The sequence below is a fragment of the Vespula pensylvanica genome, chromosome 6 (assembly GCF_014466175.1).
Source record: "Vespula pensylvanica isolate Volc-1 chromosome 6, ASM1446617v1, whole genome shotgun sequence".
Lineage (NCBI taxonomy): Eukaryota > Metazoa > Arthropoda > Insecta > Hymenoptera > Vespidae > Vespula > Vespula pensylvanica.
In genome coordinates, this window is record NC_057690.1 from 1 (window position 1) to 14462 (window position 14462).

At 37.5% G+C, this 14462-nt stretch overlaps 3 protein-coding genes across 8 annotated transcripts; 1 reads left to right on the plus strand and 2 right to left on the minus strand.

Moving 5' to 3' along the window:
* Positions 1 to 2837: 2837 nt before the first annotated feature.
* LOC122629783 (beta-1,4-glucuronyltransferase 1-like) lies at positions 2838 to 5384 on the minus strand. 2 transcript variants are annotated; one of them, XM_043813558.1, is made up of 4 exons: positions 4626 to 5384; positions 3854 to 4242; positions 3501 to 3678; positions 2838 to 3423 (listed from the first exon to the last, which is right to left on the minus strand). In XM_043813558.1, the coding sequence occupies exons 1-4, from the start codon at positions 5199 to 5201 to the stop codon at positions 3211 to 3213; spliced, it is 1356 nt and encodes a 451-aa protein (XP_043669493.1). In that variant the 5' UTR covers positions 5202 to 5384; the 3' UTR covers positions 2838 to 3210. The 2 variants fall into 2 exon arrangements, with proteins under 2 accessions (XP_043669493.1, XP_043669492.1); XM_043813557.1 differs by having other exon boundaries at positions 2839 to 3423; positions 3501 to 3702; positions 4626 to 5375.
* A 1026-nt stretch (positions 5385 to 6410) lies between these two features.
* LOC122629782 lies at positions 6411 to 10413 on the plus strand. 2 transcript variants are annotated; one of them, XM_043813555.1, is made up of 5 exons: positions 6414 to 6877; positions 7858 to 8088; positions 8387 to 8719; positions 9036 to 9278; positions 9469 to 10413. In XM_043813555.1, the coding sequence occupies exons 1-5, from the start codon at positions 6535 to 6537 to the stop codon at positions 9723 to 9725; spliced, it is 1407 nt and encodes a 468-aa protein (XP_043669490.1). In that variant the 5' UTR covers positions 6414 to 6534; the 3' UTR covers positions 9726 to 10413. The 2 variants fall into 2 exon arrangements, with proteins under 2 accessions (XP_043669491.1, XP_043669490.1); XM_043813556.1 differs by lacking the exon at positions 7858 to 8088 and having other exon boundaries at positions 6411 to 6877.
* Positions 10414 to 10625: 212 nt separating this feature from the next.
* Positions 10626 to 14391, minus strand: LOC122629781 (protein tumorous imaginal discs, mitochondrial). 4 transcript variants are annotated; one of them, XR_006327346.1, is made up of 7 exons: positions 14078 to 14390; positions 13212 to 13675; positions 12852 to 13115; positions 12253 to 12697; positions 11593 to 11705; positions 11321 to 11505; positions 11124 to 11254 (listed from the first exon to the last, which is right to left on the minus strand). XR_006327346.1 is itself a non-coding variant. In XM_043813553.1 (6 exons), exons 1-5 carry the CDS (start codon positions 14271 to 14273, stop codon positions 11605 to 11607), a joined length of 1470 nt encoding a protein of 489 aa, XP_043669488.1. In that variant the 5' UTR covers positions 14274 to 14373; the 3' UTR covers positions 11112 to 11254; positions 11593 to 11604. The 4 variants fall into 4 exon arrangements, 3 of the variants coding, with proteins under 3 accessions (XP_043669486.1, XP_043669488.1, XP_043669489.1); XM_043813553.1 differs by lacking the exon at positions 11321 to 11505 and having other exon boundaries at positions 11112 to 11254; positions 14078 to 14373; XM_043813551.1 differs by lacking the exons at positions 11321 to 11505; positions 11593 to 11705 and having other exon boundaries at positions 10626 to 11254; positions 14078 to 14350.
* Between the last annotated feature and the right edge of the window lie 71 nt (positions 14392 to 14462).

The following is a 14462-nucleotide window of genomic DNA, read 5'->3' on the forward strand; positions in this document are numbered from 1 at the left end:
TATGTTGGTTTACGCCAACGATAAATACGGGTATAATTTTTTAACGATTTTGACAAACGAGATCGCTTCAAAGACGAATATTCCGGTGAGAATACGATCTTCCGAACTTTCGAATACGCTCTTCGTTTTGTTTGATGAAATCGTGTCAAAAAATGATGTTTTCTCGACGATAATTCGTGCAGAAAAGTAAAGGATAAGGTTAATTTTAAAACGTTTAAATCGTCGTTATAGCAAAGTCTCGTTACGCGTACGTAAGTTTGTCTGTTTTGAATACAGACAAGAGGCTCTTCGTAGAAAGAGAAAGATAACATTAGCATACAGATAATAGCTTAAAGGTTCCTCTACCTATTGTTTCCGGCAAACAACGAAAGAAAAACCGATCGAGCGTGGTAAATTGTTGTTACTACGTGTGTATATATATACGTTGTACGTGTATTCAATTCGGAGAATTGGGGAAGTCCTTGTAGTGAAAAGTATTTGTAAATAAACAAGAGACGATCGGAGAGATCAACCTTGGCACGACTTTCCCACATTCGTCGTTCTTACTAAGGCGTCGTATTACTAAGGCGCAGTATTCGTTCCTCCAAGCATCTCTCTGGACGTGTTTTATCTGGACAACGAACGAGTCTAACAACGCTTGCATCGTGTAAGTATTATATTTCTTAAGTATTTCTCGTAACTTAATTTACATTGATAATCCAGTTGGCACTGGATATAGCTTCACTCGGAATGATAAAGATTATACTAGTTATGAAATTCAAGTTGCAAGACATTCGTAACTTGGACTGTCGCATATGCGCGTACATCATCTGTGCAATTCAAAGAGAGAGATGGAAACACGATATAATAATTGTTAAATTTCTTATCGATTTTTAATATATAGGTTATAAATAAAAATAAAAAGCTTTTATAATGAGGATTAATTTAAAAAATAGTAAATGTGCTCTGTGTAATATATTTAAATTTCATAAAAAAATGAATAGTTTATACACTTAATTGTAATTGTGTATTCGGTAAAAAGTAAAGAATAAAATATAATTAGTTCATGAATGATATTTGTGATCGTTTACCGTGCAAATAAATTTCCAACTATATCCAGTTGACAAGAGAAGAATTGGTAGTTCTAGGATGCAATTTATACGATTATGTAAAACAACATCTTCGATTTTTAGTAAATATTTATTATTGAATGAAATAAAAGTCTTATGCATCAATATTCCTTATTCCGATGATGTCGATTACTAATTACACGTCAACAATAAATGTTGAAAGAATCCACATTAAATTCATTAATGCAAAATTAAAGAAATAAATTTACAAGAATGTTATGAAAGTTACAAGAATGAATTCAGAAATCTTAGCTATTCGATATATGTAAATCACATTCAATAAAAAATGCATAATTGAAAGAAAAGGATGAAAAAAAGTTTCTATAAAAGAACACTGCTTAATCGAAGAATGAGTGTACAAATTTAAAAAGATGTAAATTCTGTTTAATTGTAATCAAGTCAATCTTGTATATTTCTAAGTACATATGTACGGCACTATATATATATATATATATATATATATATTTCTAAGTACATATGTCACTGTACTGTTAACGATAACGAACGAAATCACAACACATACGTCCTGAAAAGATAAACGTAAAATTAATTAGACATTCTCGTAAAGAATACAGTGATAATAAATAACAATATTTGACAACTATTGCTTACCAGTCGTCGTCGAATGTCGAATACTATTTCTTATTATAAATAAGTAAAACTGATAACGACAATTCCGAACGTCAAACTTCCGTAATTATCGAAAAGAACGATTGCTTATACTGTTATATTAGCTTAACAGTAGAATAAGACATTTGCAGTTAAGCGTGATCGATGTTAATATATTCAATCGCGAAAATCGCGTTTTCGGCAATCGATTGGGATATAAAATAAGGATGTATGCTAGATAAAATATTCTAATTACCTGCAATTAACGAGAGAACGAAGCGTAATTACGATACGTGCCATGAAATTATTCAAACTGGCGGTTCTAGCAGTAGTAAGGTACTAAGTGGACCGTTGCGTATGCGCCTTACGGCGCTTGTTTAATGATATTCATAGAGGAAGATAGATACGTAATATCATAATTGTTGTATCTTTTATCGATGTTTCACGTATAGATTATAAATAAAAATAAAAAAATTTTTAGTACTGAAGGAGGTTATCTATTATGAGATATTCACTCATGATATCTCTCTCTCGCGCGCGCGCGCGTGTGTATCACTGCATACATATTTATATATAAATACATATTTATATATAAACATACACACACACACACACGTATATGTAATATAATTATCATTTACCAATTTACTAAATACAAATATATATATATATATATATATATATATATTCAGCGTAGAGTTTCGTGCAAAATCACAACCCAAACGTAGCCACAGATGCAACCCAGATGCAACTCACCATCCTTGATATCATAAAATGATTATTAATTAGATCATATTCCATTGTTAAATCCTTCTTATACTTCTTTGTATACGATTCCTAATTTGTATATCATATTAATATAAAAGATTTGTGTGTGCGTGTGTATAGACAGAACCAAAGGATAAAGATAAGTTTCTTAGAGCATGCCATTGGAAATAAAGACGAGTCGAATACGAAGTTAATAGGATAAACCATACAAAACAGTAAGTATACAACGCACGGACAAGCGCGTGATCAGATGTTTCGTTTCGTTTCCCAGTTCTCGCACAAAAGTTTCGGTTTCTTCCAGGTGAGAAATACAGCGCGTGCATTAGTTAAATAAATCGGACGTGTATACGAAAATTTTTTCTTACGTTTTTAAATACATATTATACGTTTTATCCCTGATCGCGCAATAATCGTTGTGCCGTTATGCAAGTAAAACAAAGGCGATTGTATTGGATAGAAGTTTTGATCGTATCATGATGCAGATACGCATAACGTTTTATTTATTAACTATTGTTTATTTTTGAATAGTTCTTCATTATTTCAGAATATCAATAATTAATTATATATATATTATTGCTATCTAATTGATCCGAGACAAAACACCTTGCAACGCACGCTATAAAGATAGGTATAACGTTATGATCGACATATATCACAAACGTTAAAAAATATCTTATTGTTACATATTTTATTTGAAAATGAATATTTCGATGTAAGATATCAATCATTGCGTGCATTTACGATTCGTTGGATATTGCGCGAGTAATCTCTTAACGACACGTTGATAAAGTTTTGCATTTCTTTTTTCATGAGGTCGCAAAAATTCCTGTCTCGCTACACTAATAATCTGTGGTTTGCGCTTAATTCCTGGTGTATGTACTAAAAAGGCACCATCGAGTACGACTAGACGATAATTCAAGAGACACATCTCGAACATCTGGAAAAACGTTTATTATACATCGTTTATTATTATCTCCGTCGTTTATTTTACTTATTGGAAATTATTTAAAATACCTGAGCCATTTTGTCCTGTTTTCCTTCCCAAGACATATTTTCTGTATAAAGGGGATCTTCTCGCATGCCTATAAAGACGGGCTCCCATCTATGATGCGGATACTCTCTACGAGTTATGATAAGGGGTCTGACCTTTCCTGGATCTGTCCTTACCATCCATCTTGTTAAACCCGGAAATCTTTGGCAATGCGGGCACAGGAATCTAATGTAAGTAATATTGTAGTAACGCGATACGCGCAAGAGGATAATTCAGGCGATAATAACTATGTATTGTGATGGAGTTGATCTATCGTTTACATACGATACGATCGACTATTATCGCTATATACATAAAACTATATTTACTTCCATACCTATGAAAGTAAACAGCCAAGCCAGCTTTAGCCGCAGAGAGGAGTTCCTTTTTAGTCGATGGGGGCTGCTCATTCGCATCGATTTCGAAAACTGGTAGAACAAAGACGACACCAAGTTTTGGCGGTCTATCATGGACCATAGCTAAAAAGCCAGAGGCTAATCTCTCGCTAGGCAGCAATTCAATGTCGGATACGAGAACGCGCGCAGTATTGGCCGACGTTCTAGCCACGTTTCTGGCAACGTTAATAGGATACGTCATACCACTCTTCCATCTTTCGGTCTCCATTTCTCGCCATTGTAGATCCGACGCTGTACAATCGGCTTGCTCTTGATAGGCACGATCAAGGGAGGGTACTCTTCTCGCAGGAAATATTAAATGGACGGATACCTATTAAGGAATAAGATTGAAATGATATCATTAAATATTCGCTTTATAGGCTGATTAATGGCCGCAGCTGGGCCTAAAATTGCATGCTAATTGACACCACCTGCGTGCATTCGTTCGGGTTGCGTCTGATTGAATTGTTAAAGCACGATTCGATTGGTATCGAGATACACCTGGATCGTGTAGCATGTACCGCGATAGTTGGACGTTTCTAACGAAGGAAAGTGCCACACGTCGATACTATTTCTCGATAACTGCGTCTACTTTGGGAGTATAATCTATGGGAGTCGTGCTTGTGATAACTAGAGATGGGACATGGTCGGAGGCGTAAAAATGGAGTAATGGGAAACTAGGCGACGAGGCGGATAGGCAGGACCATAGGAAACCTTGGACATGGCTGTTTCACATCGACAAGCACGATCGAGCAGAGCGACGGCCAGGCCGGCGTCGAGGCCGGGCGAGAAAACGGCCAGGCTCAATGGTCCCTCCCACCTGCGGGCGAGTTCGACGATGCCGTAAACTTGGTCGGCCGTCGCGTGAGTGCATAGAGTTATCGGCGGTGCATCTTCTCTGTCGACGTCTCTGCCACGTAAAACGAAGGGAAGTACCCTATACGGACTCTTCTCGCCGATCTCCGGTGTCCAGCTTATCTTGGAGGAAGGATATGAGAGGGAATGCGGTAAGCCATAATACCAAATGCAAGAACTTCCATTTCCAGATGGCCGACCGGCCATGTAAGCGCCAGCGATATACGCGGACGTTCTGCCCTGACCATCCTCTCGATAATTCAATAATTGCGCCCGATTTTTCCTAACTGACAATGAGTAGGATCGCTCTTTCGAGTTTTCGATCGAGAGTAAATGAAGACGATAACCGCGATCGAGCAATAATCGACAAACGAAAAGTAAAAAGAACGCTAGAGTCATCCACACGATAATCGACCTTCGTGGAGGACCGCGCATGACTCTCTACAATCCTCTGCGCGTCTTCTTTTGACTCACGGTCAGAAAAATCGCGAAGGAAAACGCAACATCTCGTATTACGAGAAAGATGTGTCCATCGAGCCTCCGTTGCGTTCACTGCTTTGCTAGCCGTAAGGGTCAGAGTCACTCTTGAGGATCGATTCGACGGGCGCAGCCGTATTATTCGCTTTGCGCCGCCGCCGCCGCCGCCGCCGCCGCCGCCGCCGCCGCTACCGCTGACGTCGCCGCCTCCGTTACTGCAGCAGCTGCTGCTGCTACTGCTTTATTTTGGAAAAGTTCATCGTACGATTATTACCTTCTATACGATCTTTCACGCGCTCGATGCGAATGAGAATCGCTTAGTACGAGTACGTACAATCCTGTTTGTTGACAGAGAACTGCACTTTTTATCGCGTCTACAACAATAATTGTTACATAACTAATACATCCTAAACATTATCATTCTAATATCATTTACATGCGGACTAGGTTTTTGTCGAAGTCGCTTAATTCACTAAAATTAATAATGGCCGTTATAAGTGTTAGGCACGGTCGTCGTTGTTTAATAACGCAGTCGACATCGATCCAAGGTTGTACTCTAATTTTAGTGGGCCAACAAGAGGGAGAGCGTACACGCTATCGCCCCTTTCACGGACGCGGAATGCTACGCGCCAAATGCACAGAAATTCAATTTTATTGACTATCAAGCGGATAGTCAATTTGAAAGCAGTAGTTAACGAATCGTTCGCAGCCGCGAACGAAAGCTTCCTTCACTGGTCTTATTATTAGATACGATATTGGAGTTATACTTAGTCCGACTTAGTGTTCGGCCAGAAAGTTAAGCTGCTCTATTTAAAACAGGTTTATCAGTGTCGCGTGTAAACTAGGATGAATCTAAAACGACATTAGAATTCCCTATGAGCTACTATCCATCTATCGGCGTAGCTTCAGCAGTCGGCGATTGTATTAGCGAATAGAGAGTATCATGAGCAAGTAATTATCTCGTAGTTCAATTAATGTTCGCCAATCCTATTTCGATGTCATAAAGATTCAGAGGGTTACTCTGTGTATCGTACGCATGTATAAGCCAAGGAGGAGGCAAAAAAGAGAGTAAGATAAGGAACGAGTAGGAACGAATTTCCTACGCAAGACGTTTTCGCATGCGTTTAATCTCTTCGCGTTCAATCGATCGAAAAAAAAGTAAAGACGCTTCTTTGTCACGTAAATTGACAATAATTGATCTGAAAGAATAGCGCGAAAGTTTCGTTCGACAGGTGGTCGAAAGTACTCGATCACGATCGCGGCGCGTCTATCGCTTTTCGTACTCTTTCCAATGGACGTTCCCCTTTTCCCGGCACCACCGGTCTTTGGTGGCGCCTCGACGTCCATCAATGACGTCCGCGACGTCGCCTCGTCTGACGTGGTGACGCACCGGAAAGGAGAACGACATGCAGCAGCCGTCACAGGGAATGCTGCTTCATCTTTGGGATTTGGAAAAATTCCCGTTGTTCGCGGGAAAGGATATCGTCGTAATCTTGTTCATCCGAAGAGAACGAAGATTACGAAGAAGGCGCATCGACGTCACGTTATCACCGAACTTCGCGTAAGAATGACCGAACCTCGAGATAAGGACGAAGACGAAGAGGACGACGACGACGTTGTTATCTGCGCCGACGGTAAGCATCTCGATAGATTTATAATCGCTTTTCTATTTTCGCTAAGCTATTCACGAACTAAATCGATATTAATAAAATACAATTCGGTGCTTACATTTACAATTAATCGTTATATACGGGACGGAAAGGATGACGTTCTCGTTACTTCTTCGTCACTTGCTATTAACGGAGATGTTAAAATTGTAGACTCAAAGAGATATACACATATCTGTATTATTTTATACCTTTATAAAGAAAAAGGGCAAAAAAATAAAAAAATTAAAAATAAAAAAAAAATAAAAAAAAAAATAAAAAATAAAAAGAAACCGCTTCCTTCGGGATAATTCCTAATATATGAGAATGTTGAGTCTACATTCGTTGCGTTTTATTATTGCAAAAGACATTTTTGCAAATTCGTTGAAATTCGTTCAAATAATTCCGTTTAACTAGGAGTTCATTTCCTCCGACAAACTGCAGTTATACTTATCTCATAGTCTCCTACGTCGAAAGAATCGATAATCATCGCGGAAACTATACTAGAATGTATGTATATGTAAATACGTATATGCAAGTATATGGGAATTTATCTCTTTAAAAAATGTCTCGAATCAACCTTTGTACGTCCCCGACGCACATATGCACATACCTATGTACGTACATATATTCTTTTTCGCTTTATCCGTTTGTGATCGTGCACAGTCCAGTTTTGCAGGTTCAAAGTGTAAATTTGACTGCATTTGTACCCGTGCTTTACGCGTGACTTTATAATACTTTTAATATTTATAATACTTAATGATATTTAAGCGCGACGAAACATTTAATCTAAACGTTTGCAAATTAAGGGAATCTAACAAACCTATTATAGGACGATTGTTCCTAACTCGTAATCCATCTGTTAAAGGTTTTTGGATCACTATAACTATGATATGCGCATAAGTACTCTTTGAAAAGTTCTTCCTTACATCTTTAGTACACGCATAACGTTTTCTTTGTGAATATAGCTTCGACCGTACCATCGGAAGCTCCGTCTTGGGTACAAAACAGCGTACATCGCAATAAAGCAACGAAATCTATAGCGCTACAAACGGCAGTAAGGATACCTTTACGACTAAAATTTTTACCGTCTCTCGGGGATATCGTCGACGAAAATGATCCTGCGTCTGCCAATTCAAAATCATCCATCATTTGGAAACATATAAGATTTCTGGGACGCCTGACGCTCTCTCAATTCGGTAGGAACAGCAATTGTTCCCCATTTTATGCATCCAAACTTGATGATAAACAGTATCAACGTAATGCATATGAACTATAACTATTGAATAATACTATTTTACAGTTCTTTTCGCGTGTCGATTGCTTTAGGGGGCACGATGGGGGGAGGGAAGAGAGAAGGAGGTTGCAAAAATCAGGGATAAAAGGAAAAATATGAATTATTCATCTAGTAGTATATAGTTCGCGCGTGTGTCTACCTGATAAAAAATTTCAATTACTTTTATCGAAACAAACGACAAGTATTGAAATCGTCTTTAGGACTCGTCTGGTTATTGAGCATATGGGCAATAGCCGGAGCCGCAGCCTTTTGCGCAACGGAAGGACCACGCGAGCGTGACCAGGTCCTAGAATTGAAGGATATGCAGAAAGATCTAGCGGTCGGCTTAGCCACCGAATTACGTCAGCTACGTACGGAGAAAGAGGAAGATATGGAGCCCCTATGGAGTGACAAGGTGCGTCAGTATGTTGCAAAACACGAGCAGCTCCTTCTCGCGGCTGTAAACTCTGGATATGGTGAAACCAACGACGGTGGTCAACTTTGGACCTTCCCCGGTTGCGTGCTCTTCGCTGTATCGCTTCTCACCACTCTGGGTGAGCTGTCAGCTTCTCTTAAATTTTGTCCGGTGCTCTTGTTAGATGCTCGCCTGACGACAATGACAACGTTATGTACTATTCATTTTTCATTATCCATTCGCAACTACGTATAAATACATGCTTCCAATTGATTCTCCTATCGCCCAACAAATATCTCCCATCAAAGACAATAAGGACACGTAAGTAATATAACGTTAATTTTTCATCAATTTGACTAAATTTACCGTTTAACTTACCTCTCAACTAACTTGCCGTTGAAATCGAAACGAGGTTGCATTTAATTCATTTTTTGAGGCGATCAATTTTCTCATAGGTTTTGGAGCACCGGTTCCTCGTACGAATGCTGGCCGTACCGTGGCCATCGTATTTGCAGCCATTGGCATTCCAGCACATTTCCTCTTAATCATGAACGTCGGTATTTTGCTAGCAGTCCGACTGCAAAAGTATGCCATTAGGAAAACGTCCAATAAGGACTTACAACAGGATCCCACGGAAATTTGTTGTTCACCGCCAACAATACCTAAGTGGGTCAAACTCGTTCCCTTCGTTTGTATCGGTAAGTGCACAAGTAGAAACCTTAAATCTAACTTATTTTAATCAATACTTTTAATGTGCCAGTACTTATCGAGAAATATCAAGCATACATATACATACCTATATTTATATGGTACAACGAGGTACGTCGTTAACGTATAAAAGCGCTTCAAAGCGATTTCTTTTTCTTTTTCCATATAACGAACACACAGGTGGTTATTACATCATCGGGGTTTTATGTTTCGGCATAGCCAGATCAAGACCATTAGCGACGAGCGTCTTATTCCCTTTAGATTTCACAGCGGCCGGTGGACTTTCGACAACGCACGGTTATGTGCGTGTATTTTACGCCATATATTTGGAAGGTGCCGTCATTATAGCAGCCGTAGCGGTCGCCGTTGTTAGAGTATCGGCTACTCAAAGTTTGACCAATATCGGTCTAAGGTATGGTTTACTTACTGAAGCCTGATTAATGGAAACGTATACCCCCTTCGATCGAATCCATTCGCGTGTATCGCATACTAAATATATCCTTGACGATTCTGTAAGAATTCTTTCGGATTATCTCTTTTTTCCAAGAACCGAATGATGGATATACCGTTAGACTCGTATACGGTGACTCATTGATCCTTAATTTATTAATAAAAACGAACATATTTAATTTACTTGTACCTTACAAGTTTAATCCGAATTAATAAAATTTTCATTTCTACGTCATCACTTTTGAGAAGAGTTCTGTATGATTTAAAAATTATATTGCCATATTCCTATGAAAAGTGTTCATTGGTTCTACGTAAAACCGATAATCAAAGCAACGCACGCATCAATTTTACGAATGCTTTTCTTCCACGTCGCAAGTTTTTATTGATTTCGATTTGTTTGACACTACGGCGGATTAAAATTATATTTGTTGATATGGATTATCTATCTATCTATTTGTCTATATTTTATGCGCACGCACATACACGCACGCGCGCGCGCGTGCACGCGCCACACACACACACACACACACACACACACACACACACACAATCGTACGATCGTTAAAAGAAGAGAGTACAAAAAAGAGATTATATTACAATTATTATATCTTTTGTACAGTTTCTATTGCACAAGTCGTGTGACAATAAAGTAGAACTGAAATCCAGTGAAATTAATCCTCGACTTTATCACTACACCCAAAAAATCGCAAGTTTTCACGTAATTTCCTATTTCTGAATAATACTTCCATTCCATATGACGTATGAATATGGCTAAATTATACTTGAAACCTTATACCTACAAAAGTACCTTTCACAACGGAAGGATATTAATCAGGTTCGAAGAGGAAGAGTGGATCAATTTCAAAGGATCCGACTACTCAACATGCTTACTCATTTACGTGGCTCTAATTTGCCATATTTATTATACCAATAATACACGTACATATACTGTGAACAGCTAACTTGTTAACGATTCTTATGCCACACATTATATTGCTATATTACATAATCAACTGAAAATCGATCATTTTGATAAAACATAATTAGAAATTCAAAACATATTCAATCTAATGAATATAACGTTAATGTTTAACATGCGATGGTAGGTATTCACAGCGTCAGTGTAATATCAGATCCTCGTTAATTACATAAAAAAATTTATGATATAATGTAGCAATAATTTGTGACATTCACTATGACGTGAATATCGATAATGTATTAAGTCGATAACTTTTTTATTTATTGATAACATTTATAAGAAACTTATCACCTTACATAGCACTACCATTACGAGCCTCTTGTTTCCTTATATCGTTACTACCTTCGTTTCTCCTATCGTTATTTCCGGTATTAACATCTGAATCAATATTAACCGACATCTCGTTTCCTTGCGCTTTATCACCCGGGTGCTGAGGTATAGAATCTGAAGATTTATTGTTGCAAGTTGATTCGTCTCCTAGAGCCACTCGTATGGATCCTACCAAATCTAGTGGCCCTACAAAAGATTGTTTTGTTCCTGTGAACAAGAAACACACACACATCTTTTTAATTTGTACATACATTTTGTTAACGTCATTCTTACAAAGACACAACGTGGAAAAGTGCAATTTGAAGTATAATAAGTAGAAGCTCTTTTCTTAACGCCGATTTACTAAGCGCGAGATATCAATCAATGTGGCCAAATCGATATCCTCGAAACGTTCCATGTATATCATATTTTCCTCAAGAATAATTACATATTAAGTTGATAAAAAATTGCGCAATTACCTATATTAGAAATGCGGTAAGATTGTTTCTCGTATATACGACGTAAAATGATCCAGGGTATTTCTTTCTGACGCACAATTAACTTACCCAAAAGTGATTTTATCCAAAGATAGCTTTTTTAATTTTGTTAAGTAGGCCATTGCTTTGATCATGTTCTATGTCCTGCCACGCTTGAGTTTGCTTCTTTGGACCTGCAGAGCCTAGAGAAGAAATGGTTTTAAATGGAGGCTACGATTGTTTATGTCGAACCAACATTCCAAAAAAAGAAAAAAAGAAAAAAAAAAGAAATCTCAATGTAATTATTATCTCTCTATACATATATTTTTATATGTGAATACTTGATTTCAATATTTGGAAAAAAAAAAAAGAAAAGAAAAAAGAAAAAAAAATTGGAAAAATTACAAACCACAAAACGTCAATGAAACGCATATGTCACATTTACTATACAATTTATTCGGTTAGCAAAGACAGGTACAATTAAAAAGAAAACTCAAGCGATGCACAGGTCTAACTGGTCCTATATGATATTCTAACATTCTATAGTCAGAATATTTGAGCCAGAAGATGAGATTGTGTGAAAGATCAATAAGCAAAGTGATAACTACCATTCGAGAGAGAATTAATTATTTCATAATCATAATCTATGTATCAATGAAACATGAAATAGATGGAAACGCTCGGAAAATTAGGAATTCAATTTTGTCGCTTAATCTTTAGGATATCAGGACTTCTTATATCTATCCTTACCATCTGTTTTGTAAGTTATGCCATATATACTGCCCGGTGTGTCAGATTCAAGTTCTGCGTATGCTTGAAGTAAAGCTTTCTGTTTTTTCGTTAAATTTGTGGGCACGATTATTTTAATATTCACGTAATGATCACCATAACCATATCCATTTACTTTCCTCAAACCTTTGCCTGTTAGGCGTATCTTAGTATGCGAGTTGGTAGCCGGACGGATCTGTACAGTCTGATCCTCATAGACACCTTCTATCCTTATTGTACCACCCAGTACAGCTTGAGACAATGATATTTCGGCATCAGTATGTACATCGGGTCCGTCTCTGCGAAAGTACTTAGATTTTTCCACACGGAATGTTATAAATACTTCTTTATTACCAACAGCCAAGCGTACTGTTTGGCCATCCTCTACACCAGCTGGTACTGGTACAGTTACTTTTTTAGGTTGCACCTTTTGCAAAAGATCAAACAATTAAAACAAAATTTCTCTCTCTCTCTCTCTCTCTCTCTCTCTCTCTCTCTCTCTTATATAAATAGTAAAGGACGTATCATATTGAAATACTAGGACATGTTGGAAGTAAATTTAAATGACAAGTATACTTTACCGTTTGTCCTTTCCCTTCGCATTCTGAGCAAGGATATTTTATGTACATTCTGGTACCATTGCAATAGCGACAAGTCGAGCGCATTACAAAAGGTCCTGTGCTAATTGTTTCCATTCCAGTACCATTACACGGTTGACATCTGACAGCCTTTGTTCCTGGCTCACATCGGGAACCAGCACATTTTGTACATGTATCTATCACGTTTAATTCAATATCTTTATTTACACCTCTGGCAGCTTGCGAGAATGTTAGATTCATTATTACCTATATACAAAAAAAAGGACGTTATTTCGAAAGAAATATATATAAGATAAAAAAGATAAGAAATACATAGAAGATAAAAAGTTCAAGTAATTATACCTCCTGTGATGCTCCAAAACCATATTTTGATTCTGCAAAATCCTCAAAATCACCAAACATGCCACTTTGAAAGCCAGCATCTCCAAAAATTTTTCTAAATAATTCTTCTGGATTAATTGTTGATCTAAATTGCCACTGCTGTTGAAAATCCTTAGTGCTTTGTCCGCCTCCTTGACCCATTCCCATCTGTTCCGAAGTTGCACCCCATGTATCATATTCTTTTCTTTTTGCATCATCGCTCAATACTTCATAAGCTTCAGAAACTTCTTGAAACTTTTTACTTGAATCTGGATCACCCTTATTCGTATCAGGATGATATTTTTTTGCAAGCTGATAGTAAGCTTTTTTTATATCCTTTGCAGAAGCATTCCTTGATACGCCCAAAATTTCGTAGTAATTACGTTTTAAAACCTTATGCGTCGTATAAATCGTTCTGCACTGCTGTACAAAATTTTCTATAGTATCTGAAAATGTATTGAAAGTTAAAAGAAAAATTCAAAACTTGTGAAAGTTGCTAAAGTAATTGCTCAATCAACAGTTCGATAAATATTTTAATAATACGTGACAGAGCATTGAAATAACACGCGGGAGGCATGATATTTAGATGTTGCATGAGGTTATGTTCGACTTTTGATCATTTCTGTGCAGAATGTTACTTCCTAGCGCATATAATTTGTACGTTGATTTAAAAATCGTCAAATATAAAGGATATGTGCGATCGCTTCTTGGATAGTTTAAAGTGACGCAGGGCGCCCTTTCGTTTGCATAGTATATATATTAACGGCAGGTTATAATATATGAGAAGGTAAAAAATGATGTAATCTAGATCCTTCGTAGGACGGATAATATACGACGTTATACGTTACGTTTTCCCATTTTCTTATTATTCCAAGTATCGACATCCACCGCCAAGGTCGCAACATATCGCTGACATCCATTGCATCGTTGTAAAGTGCTGCACGATAATTTATGAAGTTTATTACAACTAATTAAACTGATATTTTTTGGCCTAAAAATTATCGCGAGTCCTTTGCCGGCCGCCATGTTGTACGAAAGACGCATGGCTCCCTTTTCGTATCACGTGATACAATAAGCAGACGACATCGTATTTAGATTTAGACGTTGCTTCCATTTTTAACTATTTTGGTTTCTCGACGTTGGCGCTACTGGATTGGTGAGAAGTATACTTGCACGAGTAATTCATCTATGAGTCTTCTCTCTTCTGGATTTTCTCGTCGCGCTTTTTGTTAC

What these genes read in the sequence shown, in the direction of transcription:
- LOC122629783 (XM_043813557.1), bottom strand. Translation starts at nt 5,201, where the DNA reads ATGCGCGGTCCTCCACGAAGGTCGATTATCGTGTGGATGACTCTAGCG. An exon ending in GTGAAACAGCCATGTCCAAG is followed by an intron (nt 4,243 to 4,625) that starts GTTTCCTATGGT and finishes ATTCCTTAATAG; the next exon opens with GTATCCGTCCATTTAATATT. An exon ending in AACAGGACAAAATGGCTCAG is followed by an intron (nt 3,424 to 3,500) that starts GTATTTTAAATA and finishes ACGTTTTTCCAG; the next exon opens with ATGTTCGAGATGTGTCTCTT.
- LOC122629782 (XM_043813555.1), top strand. Translation starts at nt 6,535, where the DNA reads ATGGACGTTCCCCTTTTCCCGGCACCACCGGTCTTTGGTGGCGCCTCG. An exon ending in CCTGACGCTCTCTCAATTCG is followed by an intron (nt 8,089 to 8,386) that starts GTAGGAACAGCA and finishes AATCGTCTTTAG; the next exon opens with GACTCGTCTGGTTATTGAGC. An exon ending in ATCGCTTCTCACCACTCTGG is followed by an intron (nt 8,720 to 9,035) that starts GTGAGCTGTCAG and finishes ATTTTCTCATAG; the next exon opens with GTTTTGGAGCACCGGTTCCT.
- LOC122629781 (XM_043813551.1), bottom strand. Translation starts at nt 14,273, where the DNA reads ATGCGTCTTTCGTACAACATGGCGGCCGGCAAAGGACTCGCGATAATT. An exon ending in GTTTTGGAGCATCACAGGAG is followed by an intron (nt 13,116 to 13,211) that starts GTATAATTACTT and finishes TTTTGTATATAG; the next exon opens with GTAATAATGAATCTAACATT. An exon ending in CATAACTTACAAAACAGATG is followed by an intron (nt 11,255 to 12,252) that starts GTAAGGATAGAT and finishes TCTTGTTCACAG; the next exon opens with GAACAAAACAATCTTTTGTA.